Source organism: Petaurus breviceps, unplaced genomic scaffold, assembly GCF_028583685.1.
Source record: "Petaurus breviceps papuanus isolate PSGF00001 unplaced genomic scaffold, PetGlider_PUasm1.0 175, whole genome shotgun sequence".
Taxonomy (NCBI): domain Eukaryota; kingdom Metazoa; phylum Chordata; class Mammalia; order Diprotodontia; family Petauridae; genus Petaurus; species Petaurus breviceps.
In genome coordinates, this window is record NW_027185764.1 from 19,481,553 (window position 1) to 19,506,828 (window position 25,276).

General features: G+C 40.9%; 1 protein-coding gene across 1 annotated transcript in view; it reads right to left on the bottom strand.

Moving 5' to 3' along the window:
• FAM20C (FAM20C golgi associated secretory pathway kinase) overlaps positions 1–25,276 on the bottom strand; it is a 144,052-nt gene that overhangs the window by 17,588 nt on the left and 101,188 nt on the right. The window contains exons 5-6 of the mRNA XM_069084875.1: positions 17,669–17,761; positions 14,443–14,558 (exon numbers count right to left, since the gene is read on the bottom strand). Of these exons, the coding sequence (XP_068940976.1) occupies positions 14,443–14,558; positions 17,669–17,761 (209 nt within the window). The remainder of the gene's footprint in view (positions 1–14,442; positions 14,559–17,668; positions 17,762–25,276) is intronic.

Genomic DNA, 25,276 nt, shown 5'->3' on the forward strand with positions numbered 1-25,276 from the left:
TCTATTGACAACTATCCCGATAACTCAAGTCAAAACCCTGAACAACTATTCAAAGTTATACTGATTCAGTTCCCAGATCAGCTTGTAAATCAGTGGTGGGGGGAGGCATCACTCAGTCCCCTGATATTTTTCACCTGTTCAACTCTCCTCCCTGCCTCCACCCATATGTAGCTAAAAACTGTCTCATACTTGCTACCTTGGAGAGGAACTGAGATGCTAGAGTCTAGCCTCTTTTTCTGACATGGACCTATCTGACTTGTCTTTCTCATTACACAAGTTACCAATACAAGCTGGCCCCATGTTGAAACCATCCTTGATCCCCAATGATAAGCCCCTTGACCTTGAAGTGCTTGAATTCTCTTTGCCCTGAATTTTGCCTCATTAATCAGGGTAAAAGCCCAAATAAAGAATTTTCCTTTGATTTTGAGCTTCAGGTACACAGACACTACAAGCAGTGTTATTGATTATGGCTTCAACTCTTTGGTATTGACGCTCTCTAGGCGCTCCATTTAAAAGACTCCTAGGAAGATGAACTGAGATTCAAGCCCTGTTCTTAATCCATTCAATCAACAAGCATTTATTAAGAATTTACTGTTTCCCAGGCTTGGGGTGGGGAAAAGGCCCTACTCACAAGAAGCTGCCAGTCTAATAGAGGAAGGGACAACCTATAAACAACTGTACAAGATATTTGCAGGATAAATTGGAAATAAACAACAGAGGGAAGATATTAGGGTTAAAGGAAACGGCTTCTTGCAGAAGGTAGGATTTTAGCTGGGACTTTAAGGAAGCCAGAAGACAGAAACTAGATTCCAAAGTGGGGAATAGCCAGTGAAAATTCCTGGAGTCTAGGGTGCCACCCTGAGTAAAGTTTAACTTTGCAATTATCTGTGGCAGACAAAACATTTTTATTGGATCTGATAAGCAAAGAAACAATCCTAAGAAAATATCTTGCACTGCAGGAAACAAATAGCTGATGTCTGATATTTACTAATGGAACGATCAAAGAAAGATCACTCAGTACTTGTCCATCTGTTGATACAGTTTAATTTGTAGTCTCCCATTTTGAGACAATGTGCCTTTAACAGAATTACTGAATCTGTTTACACAGGAAAGCTGTTATCTGATCTTCCATTATCTTGGACCTGGAAATTTGTCCATTACATACAATACCCTCTTGTTGCATTTAAGTGAGCCAATTTTAAAGGCATAATTTTAAAGGGGGAAGGAGGTAGAATATAACAATGACCCCATGCCATTCTCCCAGAGGATATCCAAATTTGATGCAAAATGGGTTTCATTTGCATTTACATATGAATGCAACTTCAGTTAGAATAGAAGTCCATCATTCCCTTTTCAATTTATTAAAGAATGCACCTGATATTAATGACTAGCAGGAGACCAGTGGAATAACATTTAAACCCAGAATAAAGAGTTTGTTGTCTCCACATTTCATATCAGCTTTTATATGGGGACAGTCCCCTTGAAGGATAGCACATGGCCTACTGTCCAATCCAATCATTCATTAATTCATTCAAAATATTCATTCATTCATTCAATAAGCACAGTAAATACCAAACCAAAAATTAAATTATCCATACCTCCCAGGAGTTTATCTTCTCCTGAGGAGAGGTGGAGGTAGGGAGAAGGAATTTCCCATTTAGGGAGGAATTTTGGAGAGTATCATAATAACTCACACTTAAAAAAACCTGACTAAAGTGAGGGAAGCCATCACACTGGGAACCTGGGTCTTTTGGCTCCAAAGCCAGAATTCTTTCTACACCCTGACACTGCCAGACCAGCATTAAGTCAAAGTCCATTATGTGTAATAACCTTTAATAGGCCCTAGGAAAGATAAAAAATTAAAGAAGACACACCATCTCCCAAGGGGCTATCTTCTAGGCTTCATAATATGTCTGCACAGATCTATAGCACAGACAGTAATATGGTGAATGGAATCGTAGAATGAAAAGGGCTGAAATCTGTTAAATGTGGTTCATTTGCCCTTGAGAAAGGCCTTTCCTGCTGACTCTCATGGCTGAGACTCTGGGGATCCTGGTGACTTCTATATCACAAGACGGGCACATGTTCCACTTGACCTTGAATGTCAAAGTAGATGTAATTGTATCATAACTTTACATTGGACAAGCATAGTTAAGGTTGACTTTTAAACTCAATTGACAAAGTAGTAACCCAAATTCTTAATAGGATCCTGAGATTAAGTAATGGAAGATAATTTAAGAATTTATCTAGTCCAACCTCCTTATTTTACTGATGAGGAAACCGAGACTTGGGACACAAGGTCCCAAAGGTAGACGTGTTGTTACTATTCAGTCATGTTGGACTCTGTGACCCCATTTGGGGTTTTCTAAGATTTTAAAGTGATTTGTCATTTCCTTCTCCAGGTCATTTTACAGATGAGGAAACTGTGGCAAACAGGGAGAAGTGACTTGCCTAGGGTCACACAGCTAGTTAAGTGTCAGAAGTCAAGGAGATGAGTCTTCCTGAATCTAGGCCCAGCACTCTATACACTGTACCACCTAGGTGTCCAAACATTTTATAGATGAGGAAACTGAGGCAAACAGAGGTTAAGTGATTTGCTCAGGGTCACACAGCTAATAAGTGTCTGAGGTTAGGTTTGAACTCAGGTCTTCTCCTGTTCTATCCACTATGCCACCTAGCTGCCCAGTGACAGAACTGAAATTCACACTGACACCAAATCCAGCACTCTTCATTGTAATATGAAAGCAGGGCTGGGACAACCCATATGGTCAATCGAGAAACTTTCCAAAGTTAGTTTCTTAATCTCTGATATCCAACAGCCCTGATCTTGGTAGAACTGCTTTATCTTGTTCTAGATGTTCCCAAAGCCTTTATTTAATTTAACCTCCTCCCTCCCCGCATCCCAAGTCCATCCAAAAACCCAACTCTGAGAACCATGTCAAAAACATGCAAACCCCAGCTACAGAACTGTGTTACCCTAGAATGCTTCCACCTCAATCTCCTTCCTCCAGATTCAAAGGTGGTCTTTCAAGCAGCACTAATTCATTTTTGTGGCTGTCTTTCTTTGATCCCGGTTTTCTCATACAGATCTAATCTACCGCTCAGAGCTCAGCCTGTCCCTGGTTGGTGGAACTGAGACACCTAGACAGTTCACCTGCGCAAATTATTAAAGCGTCTTCCAATTTTCCATGGAAGGGGCACAGGCCTGTCAGTCATCTATAAAGCCCAGTTCTATGGAATGCATGGCATGACCTGAAACACAGGCTTTAATAATAGAGATGGCTGACATTTATACATCACTAAGATTCATAAAGCCCATTCATATATCAATTCATTTGATCTTCACAACGACCTGAGGGAGTAGGACATTCAGATATTATTAATCATCCTCATTTTATGGATGAAGAAACCAAAGGTCAGAGACACATAACAACTTGCCTAGGTTCTTGTGCCTTGTGAAAGTGTCAGAGACAGAAATTGTTACTGGTCCTCTCTGACTCTCAAGTCTGGCATTCTTTCCACAATGCCGCAATGGTTTGTCTCTTTAAAAAATACAAAAATCAGCCACAAAACCAATTCAGAGTCAGTGGACTCTCTGAGATCATCTGGTCTGATCCATACCTGAAGAGGAATGCCATCAAACATCGCTGACAGGGGGCCATCTTGCCCACGTACAATGACCTCCACTGATGGGGCTCTTGCTGTCTCCCTCAACAGCTCATTTCATTTTTGGACTGACCTAATTCCCATTAACACTCTTAATTGTTGTTGTTTACAACAAGCTGAAATCTACCCCTCTGACAATATGTCTTTAATGAGGGCCCAAGAACGATTAACCAGCCATTAAACAAGTGCAGGTAAAGGTGATTAATACCTTATTTTTCTCCTGGTTTAGCTCAGGTAGAACCTCATAGGAGTTTAACTATTGTCCCTCTTTTTTTTTCTTCAGCTCATTAGCTTTTTCTTTGCTGCTATATCAGGACAGGGTTTGGTATGGAGACTAAAGAGAACCTTTTCTGTTACTAGAAAAGTATGTTAAAAGCCTTCAAATATTACATTTTGCTACCTGGTTACTGTTGAGGGTGGGCATCAGATGAACCATTTTTATCTCTGCCAGCAGAAGCAGCTACTTAAGAACCATGGCGGGCAGGGATTCTTTGAGTCCACTGAGGCCAAGGAAAGAAGGAAGAGGATGCAATTACAGCTGGCGAAATTTAGGTAAAACTGTTTTCCAGACTCTCAGAGCTGAAGGATGTGTTAGGGAGGCAAAAGCCCTCAGACTCTGAACTGGTGCTGGGACTGGTTTTTTATTTTTTCTAAATTTTGAGGGGATTTTTTTGTCTTTTTGGAGCGGGTAAGGCAGGGTAATTGGGGTTAAGTGACTTACCCAAGGTCACAGGGCTAGTAAGTGCTAAGTGTCTGAGGCTAGATTTGAACTCAGGTCCGTCTGACTCTAGGGACAGTGCTCTATTCGCTGTGCCACCTAGCCACCCCTTTTTAGTTTTTCTAAAGGAGGAAAGCCAGTGTGACAGAGGGCAAAGAATGCTGGATGTGGGGGTCAGAAGAGATCTGGGAATAATTCCTGTTTCTAATATGTAATGCAAGTCATGATGAGGCCATGGGCAAGTCATTTTGTCATTGATCAGAGGTTTCCTCACTCATAAAATAAGGATGATAACAACTGCCTTAGCTCCCTTGGGACTTTAAGAAATCTCAGTGGGCATTAGCTCCACTGACTTCTGCTGATTTCGCCTCCTCTAAATCTTAGTGGGATGATCTTTGCTGTGGCCCCAGATATTCATTATGCAGTGGCCAACCTTCTGAGAAATCATTCTGAACCTATCTGGGCTAGGTCTGAGCCTGTTCCCACTCTGATAACAGACACCTTTCCAGTCTAATGGGACCTGCTCAAACTTGGGTTCTGCTGGTACTGCATTCAAGGACTCAGGGTCATCTCCATGCACAATGAGGCTCTGGAATAAGACCTTAGTGGAAGAAGTTTTAAATAATAACCAAACCTCCCCTAACACTTTGATTACAAGCAATGTGTAGGGGCAGCATGATGTGGTGGATGGAGAGTTGGCCTTATTTTCAGAGAGACCTTAGTTCAAGTCTGAGCCCATGAAACATATTGATTTTGTGACCCCTTGACATATCCCTTGACCTTCCAGTGACCCAGAGGCAGCTGGCAGCACAGTAGGCAGAGTGTGGGACTCAGAGTCTAGAAGACCTGAATTCAAATCCTGCCAACTTAGATCTTTGTGAGATACGGTGACCAAGTAGCCTCAGTTTCCACATCTGTAAAACAGGGATGATAATATCACTTGCCTTCCTGGGTTATTATGAGGATCATATAACACATGCAAATGCACTTTGGAAATGCCTAGCAATCATCATCATTATTATTATTATTAGTTGCAGAGCTAGATGGTACTTCCTCACTGAGAGATCTCCCAATGAAATAAAAGTTCTGAACAAAAAAGGAAAATTGCAATGAACTGTTACTACAATGATAACTCACATTCATATAGTGTTTTAAGGTTGATGGGAAGGACCTGTGACCCAGAGGTAAAATGACCTGAAACTCACATACTTAGTCTCCATGCCAAGATTAGAACCCAGGTCTCCCATCTCTTAATCTATAGTTCTTTTTCAATAACCAGTGCTTCCTCTCATATATTTTTATTTAACTATTTACAGATTTATGCTTAGACTGTAAGCTTTCTGAAGGCAGTTACCATTCTTGATGTGTCATTTGTAGTCTACGTGGTATAGTTTAGTACCTTGTTACATTTAACAAAATTGTTTTGTTGACGTTTTAAAAATTTCTAGCAAGACTCTGAAAGCTTCTTCCTCCCAAGGCTTTAATCACACAGAGTGAACAAAACCAAGAAATTCCCACTTCCTGAGAAACACCAAGAGGTGTCCTGAGTGCTTTAGAAAAGCGCCAACCTTACCCACAGCATGCCAAAGGTCAGCCGAGCCCCAGCTTTCTAGCAATTTTCCCCAGCTTTGCTATCCATTGTCCTTAGTTTGGCAGGGATGAAACACCAGGATGAAACAGTGGTGTCAAATAATTCCCCCTGATTGCATTTTATTACATTCCCCATGTTGCTTCTGGAATTCATTATTTGAACTGGCTTCACCAAAGGACATTCCCCACATTTTTAGCAGGTGGATATGTGTTCTGACCACCAAGCACAAGTAGGGACTATAATGGCTTAGGAATGATTCATTAAATCAGGGGACATGGTCTCCTGATAGTAACAGCAAGAAGAAATAATTAACTGTAGAAGGAAGCTGGTGAACCCAGAACCCAGGTGTTAAAGCCAGAAAGGTATGTGGAAATCTTATGTTACCTTCCTCCATTTTATAAGTGACACAGAGAGATGGAAAATGACTTGTCCACATGTACTAACAGACCAAGTACTAGTTTTGAACCTGATCATGCAATCAGTGCCTTTTTCTGTATACCCTATTGCCTCTTGATTGAATAAGGCAATAAAAAGCACTCTGTACACCTTAAAGCACTATATAAATGCAAACTGTTTTTAGTATAACCAACAATAATAACCGATTTCTACCAATTTCATGGGGAAAAAAATAGCACTAGATTAAAATTAGTTTGACTACATGAATACAGAAGAAAATGTAATAATTTTTTTACTTAAGGAATAGATTAATAGCAAGGTTATTTTTGCAAGGAAAGTATCTTACAAAGTTTGCCCTATTCAAAGTCTGAGGATTCTTGCATATAGTAGGTGCTTAATAAATGCTTGATTGATTGCAATGCCACTGTGTAGCAAGGTGATACTAGGAATAAGGTGTGGAAATAATAGCAAAACATGACTGTCGGTCTGTCCAAATTCATTAATAGCCTCTGTTCCCACCATTGTTAGATGTTCTTTGGTTGGGAAACATTTACTCAAGGAACTGAGTTTTTCAATGGAAAAAATGCCTGGATAGTCAAGATGCCCTCAGATAAAAGGTCTGCCCTTCCTCCTCACCAATGTATTTACATTTCACTTGCTGGCAAGCACAGAACCTACTCATATGACATATTGGCAACTATTGTACTTTAAAACTAAGGTTCACAAAGGAGATTGATCCATGATTTCTGCCTCTTTCCCATTTTGTTTCTTCATTTCTCATTTCACCATTACCTCCTTTTTTGGACAGCTAGGTGGTGCAGAGAATAGAGTGCCTAGTCTGGAGTCAGGAAGACTCATCTTCCTGAGTTCAAATCCAGCCTCAGACACTTACTAGCTGTGTGACCCTTGGCAAGTCACTTAACCCTGTTTGCCTCAGTTTCCTCACCTGTATGAAATGAACTGGAGAAGGAAAAGGAAAAGCAGTGCAACATCTTTGCCAAGAAAACCCCAAATGGGTCAGAACTCAAATGAACGAACAACCCTTCCTTTTTGATCATCCAAGAAGGATAGTCATCTAGGCTAATGAAGCTCAGTATGCTAGAGTTTGAAGCACAAATTTTGAAGCATTTTATGCAAGCTTCAACATTCTTTAGATCACAGATGTAGAGCTCAATGGGGAATATATTCCAACCCCCTCATTTTACATTTGAGGAAACTATAGCTCAGAGATTTTAAGTGACTTATCCAAGGTCACACAGATAAATAAATAGCAGAGGCTAAGATTTGAATCCAGGTCCTCTGACTTCAAATACAATACTTCTTTCCACTGTCCATATTTCACTTTGAACAGATTTAAGAGGTTATGTAAAATACAAATTACACAAATGAATTGCATTGGGTTTAAAAAAACAGATGTAATAAGTTGGACACTGATACCATTCCACCATATGAGTAAAAATTAAACATTTTTCATGGCTTTAAGTCAGATGAACATTTTGACATTTGGCTGAGGAATGCATTTTGGACATGGGGATAGTTGAAACAGAGATCATTTGGATGCACTGAAACTATACTGTACTTTAAAAACCTATTTCGGCGGGGGGGAGGGGGTGTCTAGACCTGCGATTTCATCTGCACAGCAAAGTCCTTGTGTAATAGCTCCCTACACTGAAGGTAATCAAATACAACTCACCTGGAATTTATAGTTTTTAAAACAAGAGTTCTTAATCTGGGATGCATGGATCCCCAGGTGGTCTATGGACAGATTTCACAGGATCCATAAATAATAGTGGTTAAAAAATAAAGCTTTATTTTCACTAACTTCTAAAAGAAATCTAATATTTCCTTCAATTATTAGTATAGGCAACAGACATGTTGAGAAGGGATCTATAAGCTTCACCAAACTGTCAAAGGGGAGTGAAGGGCACCCATGACACAAAAAAAGGTTAAGAAGCCCTGTTTTAGATAGTTGTCTTAGAGACTGAGCAATGAGGTTACATGACTAATATGTACTGAGGCAGTACCTGAACCTGGCTCTTCCTGACTAGAAAGTTAGTTCTTTATTAATAGTACCTGCCCTCTCAGAGATGGCAAGATAAAGCATTTTCATGTTTGCTGTTTTTGTTCAATCGTTTTAGCCATGACCCCACTTAGAGTTTTCTTGGCACTGATACTAGAATTGTTTGCCATTTTCTTCTGTAGCTCATTTTATAGATGAGGAAACTGAGGCAAACAGGGTTAAGTGACTTGACCAGGGTCACACAGCTAGTAAGTGTCTGAGGCTGGATTTGAACTCAGGAAGATGAGTCTTCCTGATCCCTAGCTCTATCTTCTGTGCCACCCAGCTGCTGCTACTTAACTTCTACTCCTCAGCAACTCTACCCTTAGTTAGAGAAGGTGCTATTCTGGATTGAGAGGGGTATTTCCCATCTGTGAGTTCCCTAAACCAATGAAATCCCAAGTCCAGTCCCTGTTTTTGTTTTCGTTTGTTCGTTTTTTAGAGGGGGGAAGACAAAGCACTTGGGGTTAAGTGACTTGCCCAAAGTCACAAGTGTGTCAAGTGTCTGAGGCTGGATTTGAACTCAGGTCCTCCTGACTCCAGGGTCAGTGCACCACCTAGCTGCCTCCTCAGTCCCTGTTTCCAAGAAACTCCTCATGGTTTATCTTGACATTTGATGATCACTTCCAACTCAAAGTTGAAGCCAGAGTGAAAATGGCAGATCACTGTCCCAAATGGGAAGTAAAGCACTTCAATCTCTCCGTCCAGAGTGATCACTGACTCAGACGGTCTTTTGTTTGTGGGGGATGGATATTCCGTAGCCCTCTGAGATTGCAGAATGTGAATAAAAGCACTATCTGTAGGACGGATTCCTTAAATGGCTCCCTCAATTATTTTAAAGACAATGGCTGACATCTTTAACGTTGCTTCTTTCTATCCTGGAAAATTACTATTCATTAGTAGTCATGCTACTGTGAGTCTACTCAGTGACAGAGGATGTAAAGTTAAGTTAAATAATTATTGACTTACTTCCACTACCCAGTTTTTCATTTAGAAAGCCTCTTAGGAGGCTCAACCTTATCTCAGATGTCTCAGGCCTGCAGGATGCTTTCCCTGATGCCATTAGAAATTCTACTGCTAATCATAATAACAGACAGCATTTATAGACCACTTTAAAGTTAGTAAGTGCTTTACAATTATTATCTCATTTCATCTTTATAATAACCTTAAAAAGTTCGTTCAGTTGTTTTTAAGTCAGGTCTGACTCTTCGTGATTTCATTTGGGGTTTTCTTGGCAAAAATACCAGAGTGGCTTGCTATTTCCTCCTCCAGTTCATTTTACAGATGACGAGACTGAGGCAAACAGGGTTAAGTGACTTGCCCAGCGTCACACAGCTAGTGTCTGAGGCCAGATCTGAACTGAGGGAGATGAGCCTTCCTGATTCCAAGCCCAGCCCTCTATCCACTCTGCCACCTAGCTGGTAACTCTAGGAAGTAGGTGCTATTATTAGCTCCATTTTACAGATGAGGAAACTGAGGCACCTAGAAATGACTTGCCCAGGGTCACACAGCTAGGAAATGTCAGAGGCCATATCTGAACTCAGGTCCTGTGCTCTATCCCCTGAGATATCTTTAGCTCTATTATAATGAGCTATCACTGTAAATGTTATGTCTTCTAGTAGAATATAAGTTCCTAGTTCATTTTGACTTTGTACCTATCCCCGGATCTTAAAAGGTACTTACTGAATTACTCTGTGCTGAGTTAAATCCAACTGAATTGAAACAGATTTCATCCAGTGGTTTCTGAAGCAGAAGAAGGTGCTAGGTTTCCCTGGATCTATTCCAGTGAAATCCTTGGACTTTTATTCAATCAGAACCCACACTTCGGGGAGAAGTCATTCATAGACAGGTCTTCTCAAAGATCATCTACTCAAATTCCCCATTGGACATGCTTGCTTACATTGGCTTGACCAGAAAGAGATCAAATTGTCTCTCTCAAACAATCTTTGGTTACTTTAACAAAGGTGCAGGATCCAGTGAAAGGGAAGTATTAGTTTCACTGTGCTCTGTGCTGATTAGACCACACTGGGAGCTCAGGGGGATCCTGTGTCCGATATTTTAAAAGGAAACAACCTAGAACTTAGACTGATCAACGTGGATTCCCCAGCTAAGGTGAGTCCAGGATTGGGGTGGAGGAGGGCTCTGGATTGATTGAATCAATCAAGCAAGCATTTACTAAGTGTGTAATATGTTCCAGACTCTATGTTATGGACTGAAGGATCTAAGGTGGTTTATTTTAAAGAAGAAATGATAGAGGGGAAATTCAGGAGTTTCCATTAATTATCTGAAAAACTATCATGTAGCTGACGAAAAAAAGTTTTTTGTTTGTTTTGCCAAAAGACAAAACTGTGATCAATGGGTTGGAAGTTATAGAGAGGTCAATTATGGCACAGACTAAGATTTTTAACAAACAGAGCTGTCCAAAATGACTTTGTGAGGTAGTGAGCTCCTCGTCCCTGGAAGTGTTCAAGCAGAGAATAGCTGACCATGTGTCCAGCATATCTTAGAAAGGATTGCTACACTGAGTGGCATGTTCAAAGAACTTCCAAGGTCTCTTCTGATTCTAATAACATCTAATTAAGTATTCCCTGCTTACTGATTTGGTCAATAATTTCAAACTCCTATGGGGCTGAATCGTTCTTTATATGAGATGCTGAATGGGAATGTATTTTTCCAGTGGATACTTTTGGGCCTTTCATATGTGATTTTGTCCTTGGTTAAGTGTGCTCTGGGATGAATAAAGTATATGAGGGACTCGCTGCACTTTTGGTGATGAGAATAGAGTTAATTAAATTATAGATTTATGGAGATTGATTTTGACAAACTTATGAGCACAATTAAGGAAGAGAGCAGAGTATATTGATCTGGAAAATCTATAGAAAAAAGGCTGTTAGTTTGGGCTTTTATGTTCAAGCAAAGCTTGAGGCACAGATAATCAAATATCTTAATTGGTTTTTATCTGGATGAATTAGAGAGAGCTGGGAAAAAATCCTCTGGCCGAGGCATCCTTGTAACGTCTAAAACTGTGAGACCAGATGAATATCTTTCACATTAACCAGCAGCTTTCATTGTTGACTTCCCTACTTTGGGCAGTTTTAGTTACCTATGGTATATCATACAATCATTCCACTATCCAAATCCCTGGGATAACACTCCAATGTTTCCAAAAGCATGACAAGGAAATAAATAAGTCCCTTAATGATGAGGTACAGTAACTAAATTTGGAGTCATATGGGTACAAATATAAGCTTGAGTAAGTCACTTAGCCTTTATTCTATAAAATAGGGAGTTGGACTGGATGACCTTTAATGTTTCTTCTGCCACAAAGTCTGTGATCTCATGTAAAAGGTTATATCCAGATCAGGTCAGACCAAGTTAGGAAAAATGATTCAGCAAGGAGCTACCCAATGCTAGGCCAGAGATTCCTTACACTAGTTTTGTGATGCCTCAGTTGAGAGCTGAATATCTCAAAGGATTTTATGAAATGAGTAGATTTCAGTCAATCAACAAACATTTACTGAGTTCCTATTATATTCAGGCCACTAGGTTAGGGGATGTGGGATGGAAGCTAGGATAACACAGCTACAAAATGATGATGATGATACATAACATTTGTCTAGTTGACCTTTGCCTTGCCACTAGACTTTGACGATTCTGGGGGAGACAGTGAGGGTGATGACTGCTCAGTTCTGCCTCACTTCAATGAAATACAATTCATGTATAAGTCAAGACTTTACCCTTGTGATGTCATTAACCCTTTTCAAAAATGAAAGACAAATAACAACTATGTGCCAAGCACTGAGCTAAGAGCTTTTCCACTATTATCTTACTGATTCTTACAAAAACTCTGGGAGTTATTTTATAGATTGAGGAAACTGGGGCAGACAGAGGTTAAGTGACTTGCCCAGGGTCACACAGCTAGTAAGTGTCTGAGACTGGTTTTCCTGAGTTCAAGAAGATGGTCCTCTGCTTTCAAGGCCCTGACAATTTAATCAGGAAGAAAAGACTTATATGGAAATAGCCTGTGACAACTAATGCTGTGAAGTATCAATGAGTGGAGCAGAGTATTGTTGGAAGGGAATTACTGAAGGGGGCTGGTTATTACCCTAGGGATTCTGGGAATGAGGAGCCCTGGGTCTGAGTTGTGGCTTCATCTCTAACTGACCGTGTGACCTGAGGTAGGTCACTTCCTTCTTCTGGTTATCAGTTTCCTTTGCCGTAAAATGAGGAAGAGAAGGTCACTTCCATCTGTGGTGTCTTCATGTACAAAGTGGGATTCTCAACACTAAATGAATTAATTTTAATAAATGAACTAGAATATAATGTTATTTACCAGTTCCATGATGTCCCCTGACTCCACTCTTCTAAAAGTCTTAAATGGCATAAAGCGGCCTGGCCGTCTACTCTGTTGCTGCCTCTTCTAGACCTCTGGACATTGCTATATGAATGGCCAGGACCTCTACCCTCCATGGGGATGAACCCTCCTTAATGTGTTATTTTCCCCAATGACAATGAGACCTCCTTGGGGGTGGGAACTGAATTTTCCATTTGTAATCACAGGAGTTAGCACTAACTACACATAGTAGGTGCTTTAGAAAGGTTCATCCATCCAACTCCAAGTATACAGAGAATAACCACAGGCTGAAACACCCCAGGTTAGAATTCTGGCAACACTGACTTAGCTTTTCATCTTCCAGGGTTTCTAATAGCTATCAACATGTGAATGTTGGCATTTAGAACAACAGACCCAAATCTGGTTAGATGGCAAATCTCTCTAGAAGCAGAACATAACAACCTTGTACAGGATTGCTGTCACCGCTGTACAATGGATGGGCAAGGGCCCAAAGGGGCAGGTTGAGGTTATACAAAGTGAAATGAAGCAATTTATTGGATAATTGAAGTAAAAAAAAATCACCTTTGTCTGAAGAATCCAGATAATGAGAAAAATCTAAAAATTAGGATGCAGACAATTCCCAACTCTTTGCTCCGATCGGGGTGTTTAGACTTTTCTTAGCATCAATAGCAGAATTAAGTTGCTAGGTCTAATGTGCAGTTTTCTCATCTGACAGAGATCTTTGTCTTTCTACGTATATAAATTCTTTGAGAGAAATGGACTATTTCATTCTTTTTCCACACTTGTATCCTCAGCAGTCCAACAAATGATGTGACATATGGCATGTATGTAATTAATGTTTGTTGACTGATGTCTCTAATACAACTATCATGTAATATAAGATCAACAAATTAGAACCCTTAGAAGTCATCTGATAAAATTACATTTTATAGATGAGGAACCTGAGGTCTAGAGAGGTTATAACTTGCTCAAGGTCAACACCCAGATCCTCCATTACCAAATCCAGAACTTTCCCCATATATCACCATGCTGCATATCAGTTTTCTCTCTCTATGTTTTATGCCCCTATTGAACCTGAAGAAGGAATTTTTACCTTATTTAAACTTTTTTATGCCAAACACAGTGCTTTGTATATAAATAATTGAAGAGATATTCAGTGCTCATGTTTGGACTGTGCCATAAAAATTATGCCACCCAAATTAATTTATAGATTTAATGCTATACCAATCAAATTATCAAGGTGATACTTTATAGATCCAGACCTAACACAATGCACTGTACACACTGTTTTGTTAAATGAATGAGTCACCAAGAAACCTTATCATCTCATCCCTGCTTTTAATAGTTTCCTTTATAAAATGCCCCAAACTGATGTCCGGGGAACTGTTTCCTTCATTTCATGTTTCCTTATTCATACTTTTTTATATCTGTGTCAGGAATCCTGACATCACAGGATTTCATTGCATTTACCTTATGAGGCTACAAGATTTACAAGGAAAACTCAGTGATAGCCCTTTATTATAAAGAAAACCAAACTGACACACATGGAGTTCAATAGCCCTCAGGGTAAGAACTATCAGATGCAATCTCTTCCCTTCTTCCCAGGATCCCAGAAATAAGAGTCATTGGGCTGTAGCTGTGTAGGTGTGCATTGCTACCTGGAGAGATGAAGAATGTTCTCCACAGTTTCTTGTCTCGTGTGACATCCCTTATCTCCTTGGTCATATTGACCATTCGGCCTGCAACTGGAGGGACACGGCGGAAATCTAGGATTCTGGTAGTAAAACAACAATAACAGCAATAATTAACCACAAAACATTACAATGAGGCTCTTTTTATATGGCACAAAATAGCTCGACTCAACTGAGTTATATTTAACTGAACTGAATGACTTGAACTCTTGTCTTACTGTCTTTGAGACCCAGCCTTAGTTGGAGGACTGCTGGGATTAAGAGCACCCATGGGTACATCCTTCTGCTGCCTCATGTCCTGGGAGATGAAGGACACCAAAGAAACAGGTTACATGAATGCTTTCAGAAGTGTCCTTCAGCATTATGGAATGAAGCATTCTTTGCAACCTAAGTGAAGCTTCTCTGACGCCTTAGTTAAAATGCTATGAATTATTTTTTTTTCCTTTTAAAATTCTGAACTTAAGCAACACCAAATAAAAGGAGCATTTCCATATGTAAAGTAGAACAGGCAGAAAAAAAGGGTTGTACATGAAACTGTGAATCTTTATTATGGAGAGTTTGCTTTTCTTTTTAAGTGCATAATAAATTCAACATATTATTTTCAAAGATGCCCTGCTTGTCTGTATTTCTTACTAACCTTTGCTCTGTTCTGTTTTATGCATTTTCAATGCTTTGATGATCCTCTTTTCTTACTTTTCTTTTCCTCCCCCTCCCCATTTTTGTAACCCCTACCTCTAACCTCCCTGGCCTCCCAAATGAAAGAAAAATAAAACCCTTGTATTAGCTATCCATAGTACAGTAAAACTTTAAAAAATTTTAATGGCTGATGATGTAAATCTTTATATATTGGAATATAAGCTCCTTCCTTCTTTCCTTTAATTCCCTTCCTTCTTCTCTCTTTCCTTTTCTCCCTCCTTTCTTCCTCCCTCCCTTTCTTCTTTCTTCCTTCCCTCCCTCCTTCCCTCCTTCCCTCCCTCCTTCCCTTCCTTCCTTCCTTCCTTCCTTCCTTCCTTCCTTCCTTCCTTCCTTCCTTCCTTCCTTCCCTATCTCACCCATGAAGGAACTGAAGTGGCCACCCACATTACTAATCCCTATACTGATCAGCACAAAAGATTTAACTTGTTCCATTTTTTCCCCTTGATCTGGGATAATTTACCTTTCCTTAGGCAACCTGGTAGCCTTTCACTCTGGGGGGCTCACCATACTGGTGCTGAACTTCGTGCAGACACCCAGTTGGCTTTAGCCCTTCTTCAACACAAAATCCTGAGCTCATGTGACGCACCAGTTTTAGCCTCCCCAGTAACAGTCATGTACCACCATCCCCCCTATTTTCTTAAACAGGGTGTTCTGAACATAATCTAACCTTTTCCAAATCATCACTGACATAATTAACAAGCATCATTTTTGTACTGTGTTATAAAATAAGCTACTGAGGTGTAAAGGAAATGTTTGCTTTTATATGAAATGACTACAGATTGTTGTTCTGAAGAACTAGAAATCATATGGGAAAATTAATCTACTTTTTAGTTTTTCTGTCTCTTTTCTTCATAGTCAGCTGTCAGTTTTTACTGCTGCTCACAGATCCAGTTTTTTAATTACATATAGCTCTTTTGGGTGATTCACCTCTCCATGTGCTCAACAGTTAAGGAAGAACATAATTACTTCTTAAAGAATAAAATACATATGCTTCGTGGCTACTGTTTGCCTTTTCTATGGGGACTTTTTGCTTGTTTATAGGTACAGGCTATATTCCAGATATAAGTTACTAGAATTCTAGCCTCCAAACAAGTACAGGCTTCACTGGACGTATGTGCTGTCTCGAAAGAGTTTGTATCCAAAATTTTCCCCCAAATCCACTTAACAAGCTAAAATACACTTATTTGTTTTATTGATGGAGAACAGATAACATCCCCCTGGAGAGAAAACTCAGGATTTGCACAGTGATTTCTCCTTATTGTTTGAGATGCTAAAGGGAAGGAAAGGAGATCTGGGAATCTTCCCTCCCATCATTCACTCTTGCCCCAGCTCTTAATTTTGTGCCGACCCCCCCCCCCCCGCCCCGATTCCTGATTACTATTCTTTCTTGTCCTCCATTCTACAGGGATGAAAGCTGGCTTTCTACAAGAAGACAACAGGCATTCCAAGAACATTCTGTAAGTCGGTAGGTTCAAATTAATGATACCAGTTGAAGGGAAACAGGGTGAAACATCCCCAAAAGCAGTTCATTGGAAAATGATTTATCTCTGACTTGGACAAAGACATACCTTAGACAGTGAAAATTGGGGTAATCACTCTGGGGGGGACTCTGTGTTACTGTAGGGAAAAGGAAGTTTGAGCTTTTACAGAAGACAAGATGCGGTAGAGGTAGAATGGTATGCTGAGAAATAAACCTAGGATCCTCAAATACATACAATCAAAGTTATAATGGGGTAAGCTAGTGATACCCTCCTCTACCCCATCCACTGGGACTTTTCCCTGTTGCCTAATCCCACCCACAGATCTCTTCCCACTCTGGCCTTAAGACTTTGTACATGTTCTCCTACTGAGAGAGTGTAAGCTCCTTGAGGGCAGGAACTGTTTTGATTTTGTCTTTATATTCCTAGCATTTATAGTGTCTGGCACAGGGTATTTATAAATACTTCTTGATTGACTACATGTGGTCTTTCTCTGACACTTCCTTTCCAGTTCCCCCTTCCAGGTTTCTATTTATATTCATTTTAACTATATTCTATATGTAAAAAACATTATGGTGTGTGTGTGTATGTCTCTGTCTGTCCATGTTCTAGGAGGAGGTATGCGACTTCCTCTTCCTCCTCTGGGTTTGGAAAAGTTTTATATGACTACGCTGTTATAGAAATACTTTTTCCCTAAATTTAGTTCTGGTGAACATTAGAATTAGGTCCACATTTTTGATGCATGTGCAACAATTGTTGGGGAAGGAAGGAGAAAAAAGCAATGCAATATTATGTAGAGTTAGAATTTATCAGTAGAGGATTATAATGCACTGGTATTCCTCTTACAGAGAACTAAATAGTGATGACCCCCTGTTTTTTTGGTGGGGAACAGATGTAAGGAGGAGGGGATGCCTAGACTCACCACGGGTTTGTTTGAGCTGAGATTCTGTAATTCAGTGAGGCTAATGATGGGGCAGATGTACTGGGATTGTCAGCAAAGGCAAGAAATGATAGCTTACCTGTCCAGATGAAAGGCAGCAATCTCAGCATTATGTCTTTCATAGTCAGAGAAATAAAAAAAGTCGGGAGGTGTCTCCTGCTCCCTGGTTTGCCTGGGAAAGAAAAAAAAGAGACAAAAACAGAAATAGATAAGCCCAAATATTTATCTCTCTGAGGAAGCAATCCTCCCATGGGAATTAATCACTCAAGAAACATTTATTAAGCACCCACTATATACCAAGCACTGGCCGAGCTCTCATTGGGCTGACTTCTGGGGAGACAAAGACAAAACGTCCCTGCCCTCAAAGAGCTTATATTCTTTTGGAGGAGATGACACACACATATATAATTAGATGAAAAGTATAGACAAGGGAAGAAAAGTCAGTATTTCTTGGAAAATGCAGACTACCCACCATTACACAATTCATTCCCAATAATTATCATACAGAACAAACTTTTCTTTGTTCAGAATTTTAGATGTAAAGTGGAGTATAAGCGAATATAACCCGTTTCCATCTGATTTTGCTCTGGGTAACTAAAAGGTGTTTTGTGGAGAAGAATTGGGATGGGAGGTGGGAGGAAGAGGAGTATCCTCTCACCTTCCCCTGGGGATTTCCTGGAAGTGGATCTTCAAGGTGACCTACAATGTCATAGTGTATTAAGGATCAGAATGTTTTGGTCTCTCAGCCAACCCTCACCTCTGTATTGTTGGTGACAGAGTCTGGCCCCTGACCCAAATTTTCTTCCATTGGTCTATTTGCCAGTTCTACCACTTGTAAGTAATAAAGTATCTTAGTTGAATCTAAATACCATGTGGGCAGGGATTTTTTTTTTGTTTGGGTTTTTGGTCTTTCTTCCTCCTGACATTGTCTATTGTGTTGAACTGAATCAGCATGAATTGAGGCAGTATGGTACAGTGGAAAGCTCTCTGGATTTAGATACCAGGGGACCTGGTTGCAAATCCCAGCTCTGCCAATGACTAGCCATGTGTGGTATTGGGCAAATTGATTTAACACTCTGTGTCTCAGTTTCCTCATCTAGAAAAATGAGAGAGAGGGGTTGAACTAGATGGTCTTTAAGGCCCCTTCTAAATCTATGACCTTATCTTATGAACCTTATCTTATCTTATGGGGTCTTAGACAAATCACTTTGTTCTCCAGGTCCTTGAGTTTCTTCTTCTATAAAAATGTACATAATACTTATACTGTCTAGCTTCAGGTGGCCGTGAGGATCAAATGATAACGTGAATCAGGGGTGTGAGGAGCCGACGATTAAACATTCACCATGAGCACTTGATACTTCAGAAACCCACCAACACCATAAACCAGGGTCTGATGGATTATTTTGTTGATTGTCTATAGACTCAATAAAGTAATAATGTTAATAGCACACATTACACTTAAAAGCTTGTTCTGCGAGCACTTCCCCCCTCCTGCTGTTCTGTTGTTTCAATCATGTCCAATGCTTTGTAACCTCACTTGAGATTTTCTTAGCAAAAATACTGGAGTGGTTGGCCATTTCCTTCTCCAGCAGATGAAGAAACGGAGGCAAACAAGGTTAAGTGACTTGCCCAGGGTCACACAGCTACTAAGTATCTGAGGCCATATTTGAACTCAGTAAGATGAGTCTTCCTGTTCGCTATCCACTCCTACAACACCTCAATGTCCAAGGGAGTTTCCTTACAGTCACAAAATTACATGTATGCACAACCCCCCCACCAAAAAAAACCCAACACTGCCCCTATGACCCTACCATGATAACTGAATTTAGACAGAATTTTAAGACTGATAAAGTGTTTTGTAAATGTCACGCGACCTGATCTTTGCAACAATCCTATAGAGTATTAGGAAGTATTTATAAGCTCCATTTTGTGGATGGGGAAACTAAAATTCAAGGAGAGTAGATGGCTGGCTTTGCCAGGATCGTCCAACTATTAAGTGCCAGAGGCAGCATCTGAACCCATATCTCTGTTGATTCCAAGCCCAACACTCTTCCCACAGTACTATGCTGAATCACAGTAAAAATGTAAACAAGCCACTTTTCAGCAAGTCAGTGACTCATCTCTGTGTACATATATATCCCCACAGCCGTGCATCAATTGTTCCCCTCTCTTTGGCATGGGACCTATCATCTCTGAAATAAAGCCCATCATTTTGGGGCAGCCGTCCGAGCCTAGCATGTTTGCCTCCTTTAGGAAGAAAGGAAGCCGTCCAGGTTCTCTTCTGAAACACTTCTCCTGGGCTTTCCGAAGTCTGATAAGCGAGATCCTGCTCTGCAGGCATGGGAGATTTTTGTTTGCTCATTTTCAGAGCCAGGGAAATGAAAGTCACAGATTTCACCATGTAAACATAAGATGTTAATATTAAACTCGGCCTCCCTAAGCCCACATAAATAATCCAATCTATTTGCTCCCTTGCCAGAAGTAAATAATTGCCGTCTGTCGACAATACCTAGCTCTTCAACAGTACACACAGCTGGGGTGGGTAGTGTATCTGTCAAACACCCAGGCACCTGCTTGGAGGGGCTGCTGGGACAGCCTCTTGTTCACAGTGACACACTCCAGTGATTTCCTCTGTACAAGCGACCAGAGCAGATTGGACCGGGAGCCAGGAGGTTTGTCAGGATTTGTGGTCCAATGAGTGCTTCTTCATCCAGGTGATGCCAATCGCCTGCTCCCGATGGAACAGCTGAGACCAACTTCACTGAGTTTGGGCCCTTTCCCAAAGTGATTCTCAGAAGCATCAGGGAGAGGAAGCCACTCCTGTGAGCCAGGATCCCTGGCATGCATCCCTAATGCTGCTCCTAGCTCTCCATTCCTTGTGGTCATCTCGGCCCTCTACATCCCTAATCTCCTGGGCCCTCGACAATTTACCTGCCAACAGAACTGTAGAATCTCAATGTTGGAAAGACTTCAGAGATCACTGGTGGCTAACGCCTACGTGGACTGCCTCCTCGTGCCTGGCCCCAACCTGCTCAAGAATCTTCCCCTTCTTCCCCTCTGCCTGTCTGCCTATTTTATTGCTGACTTTGGGTTTCCTCCATCTCTCAATTTTCGTGATTACTCTTTTGGATGTTGGCGTTCATCCAGATCTCCTGGTTTCTGCTTTTTTGCTCTGAACAGCTATCTTTAGTTACTCACACTCTGGCCTTGAAGTTTTGGAGAATCCATCAATCAACCCATCTATCAATCAGTATTTATTAATTACCAACTAGGCCATGAACTGTAGTAGGTTCTGGGATTACAATAAGCTTACATCCTACTGGGGAGTGATAACATGTAAAAATATGTGTGTATGTATATTGATCTATCTATATCTACATATCTATATATCTCATATATGTATGTGTGTATATATGTATATATACATATGTACACATACATATGTGTATATACATATATATATATACAGAGAGAAAAAGAGAGAGTGAGAAAGAGTGAGAGAGAATGAGAAAGTGAATGAGAGAAAGGGAGAGAGAGACAGACAGACAGACACTATGAGCTTCTTGCTGTTTTCTCCCTTTCTGTCTTTCCTAGCACTTAGAATATAGTGCCTGGCACAAAATAGGTGCTTAATAAATGCACATGTGTGTATATATGTACTTGTGTATACATGGGCATGCATAGTACATGTGTATTTACAAAATAAGTGGGGGCTACTAGCAGCTGGGTGGCAGTCAGGAAAGACTTTGTTTAGAAGGTAGTTACTGAGCCAAGTTTTGAAGGAAAGAGTGGATTCAAAAAGGCAGAGGAGGGCGAGCCTTCCAGGCCCTGGGGAGAGCTTGCTCAGGCCACAGAGGCTGGAGATGGTTGATCATGGATGAGGAGGAGCAGCAGGGTCAGTCTAGTTAGACTATGGTGTAGGACAGGGAGGAAGGTAGAAGTTGGGGAAGGAGATGTGAACACCTTTCAAAACCAAAGAGAGAAACTGATATTTGATCTTAAAGGCAATAGGGTGCCACCAGGAAATTTCACAAGCAAGGGGAGATCTTAAAGATCATTTAGTCCAACCCCTTCATTTGAAAAGAAAATAAGCATTTACTAAGGGCCTAAAGCACGCCAGACACTGGACTAAGCACCATGCAAATATTCTCTCAGTTAATCCTCATGACGACCTTGGTAGATATCATTTTCCCCATTTTACAGATGGAAAAAAAGACTGAAACAGATAGAAGTTAAGTGATTTTCTCAGACGCGCAACTAGTAAGTATCTAGGAAAAGAAGTGACCTTGGTTATCCTGACTCTACACACAACTCTTTGTCTACTGTACCACCTAACAAATCAAGTCATCAACCATTTATTAAACAACAACTATGTGCCAGACACTGTGCAAAGTGCTAGGAAAGAAAGGAATCGGGGAAAAAATAATTCCTGCCCTCAAGAAGCTTGAAGTCTAATGGGGGGGAGGGGGGAGAAATGACATGCCAACAGCTATGGACAAGCTCTACAGAGTAGGAAGGCACGAAGATTAAGGATGATAGAGAAAGGTTAAGACTTGAAGCAAGCCTGGGAAACCAGGAGGCAGAAGTGAGGAGAGAGAGTTCCAGGCATGGAATTCTCTAACATTTGGTTAAGAATGTGAAAGCCAAAAGTCACGTGTTTAGTTCCTAGCAGAGCCAAGACTAGAAGCCAGGTCACCTGGCTCTGAGGTCAGCAGGCTTCCCACTTCGCTACATGGCCCCTGATAAGAGACAAAGCCTTCCAGACCAGAAGCCAAGTTATGACTTCAGATCACAAACTCAGCCTGCTGCTGCAGACCTTAGCAAAGCAAGGCGTGCCTGAGGAAGACAATACTAGAAGAAAAGATGGCCAACAAGGGATGTATTCATGCACTTTTCCCTCAACTGGAGGGTGGAAAACTTCCAAACTAGCTCCTTCTATGAGGAGACAAAATTTGAAAACCCATTAAGAGAAAGTGGACGCACCCAATTCCTTCCCGCACTTACAAATATGACTCGAGTTAGCTGATAGGCATCGGAAAATTTGTTCAAGTAAATAAACCACTTCCATCTGTTGCTTCAAAATAAAAAATCTCCTGGAGAGATGAACCATAACACAACTGTTCCTTTACAAAGAAAACTTGGTTCAGAAAATACATCTAAAAGACAATGTAATCTTACTCTTTATAGAGCATAATGTGAAAAAGGAAGTAACCTCTTTGGGTTTGTTTCCTCATTTGTAAAATTGAAAGGTTTGGACAGAGTGACCTGAATTCTAATCTGTGACCGTATGAAATGGACATTCTGGTTCTGGGCCACACCTCTTGACAATTAATGACCACCGCTAAGATTGTACCAGTTGAAACCTGGAAGGAACTGGAGTGATCACCTAGGTCAGGTCATGGACCCCTTCTCAAAAGAATGTTTTCAAAAACATAAAAGAAAATATACACAATTGCAAAGGAAACTAGTTATATTGATAGTTATCAAAATGTTAACAACAATAAAAACAACTTCACAGACCTCAAGTGAAGCCTCCAAGCTAGTCCAAAGCTCGAATCTCAGAGGTACTGACTTGCTCAGCTCAGAGACAGAACCAAGAGCACAGAACACAGATGATCTTTCTCCCAAGGCTTGTACCTGTCACTCACTACATCTTGGCTGGAGGCCAAGTAAGGGATTTTATTCCTTATGCCCATATTGGGAGGGGAGGGTCAAGGGTAGAGGGCAGAAGGCGAACACTATTTGTTATTTCATATAAGAAGGAAGCCAGGTGCCTTTGGCCAGGGACCTTGACTGGGAACTTCCCTTTCATTTTTTCATTCATACCGGATATAAATAACAGATAACAGCTTGAGATCCTCTCCTCTCTGGTAGTATCTGGAGTTTAGTTGGAGCCAAAGTCTTGGGGATTAAGTTAAAGGGATTAAGTTCTAATGGTGGAATTCTAGGTACCAGCCAGTTGCCTAGAAGGCTGGATTTTCCACCTTAAAGTGTTTCCAAGTGACATGTAAAATCATACTGCTTAGGTCACGAGTTCTAATCTTTTTCCTTTCTCTCCAACCCTGCCACCACAAAGTTATTTCTAGAGCACTTATTACAGACCCTATGATAAGGCTGTGGGTGGGATGCTGACACTCAGAAGGGCCCATTTGCTATTCCCTGGAAACAATTTTCTATCTCCCATTTTAATGCCTCTGAAAAGCCATCCCCTAAACTTGGGAGGCACCATCTCCACCCCTCCCCCACTCAGAATCTGCAGCTTCCTTTAGGGTTCTGTTCAAGTACCACTTTCTGTAGGAGGTCCCCCTCCCTCCCCCAAATCTCCCTGCTGCCTTTAAATTATTTTTTGTGCTTATTCTCATTCTCTCTCTTCTCTCTCTCTCTCTCTCTCTCTGCTTTCTCTCTTCCTCTCTCTTCCTCTCTCTCTTCTCTTCCTCTTCTCCTCTCTCCCTCTCTCTTTCCTCTCTTTCTGTCCCTTCCTCTCTCTTCTTTCTCCCTCCTTCTCTCTCTCCTCTCTCTTTTTCTCTTCTCTTTCTCTCTTCCTCTCTCTCTTTCTCTCTCCTCTCTTTTTCTCTTCTCTTTCTCTCTCCTCTCTCCCTCCCTTTCTCTCTCCTCCTCGCTCTCTCTCTCCCCCTACCTCTCTGTCTAATACACATGTGTGCATGTATGTATGTATTCATGTTGTATTTATTCAATGTCATAGATCAAGAACTCTAAGGGTCCTCAAAATTCCTTCATTACATTTACACTTACATACAGTGTTTTTTGTAGGTGCCATAATTATCTCTGTTTTACAGACGAAGAAACTAAGACAAATGGGTAAAGGGACTCACCCAGGGTTACACAGCCAAATGTGTCTGAGGTCACATTTGAACACGGGTCTTCCTAACTCCAAGCCCACTGTGCCACCTGGCTGTCTGTCATATTAAGTAACTAACTCAGGGTTATACAAGTAGTGAGTTGTCAGAGATAGTATTTGAACTCAGGTTTTCTGAATCTACCACCCTTACCACTCTATCATGGTTCCTGATTCACAGTTAATTGTGGTTAATTGCTCTAGAAGAGTCCCGGCCTGTGTGTATGGCAGGGCCAGAGTGTGACACCCTCCTTTACAAATCACTGATGGCTAGTACAGGCCAAGCCCAGCGGGGAGGATGACATCCTCCCTCCAGTGAACCGAGCCTGTCCTGGAAGTCTTTTTCAGACTGATAAGACCTCCCAGAAATTGTGCTCCTCTGGAATGTAAGATTGTCTTCACCCCATGATGGAGGACTAAAGTTAGGTTTTCTATAGCCTGGAAAATTAGATTCCCCTCATCACTCAATTCACAAATATTTGTTAAGTTACCTGCTGTGTGCAAGGCTTTGTGATAAGTACTGAAGGGAGATGAAGAGTTCTGTGGATGATAGGGTTGATAAGTGCCCTGGGGGTTCCAAGGAAAGACAAAGACGGAGACAGAAACAGACAGACAAAGAGACAGAGAGACAGACAGGGAGACAGAGAGACTCTGAGAGGCACAGAAACAGAGACAGGCACAGAGAGAATAGAAACAGGAGGAAAGAGAGAGAAAAAGAGAAAGGGGAAGGGAAAGAGGAAGAGAGAGAAGGAAAAAAAGGAGAAAGGAAGAAGAAAGAACAGAAATAAGAAGAGGAAGGGAGGAAGAAAGAGAGAAGGAGAGAGAGGGAGA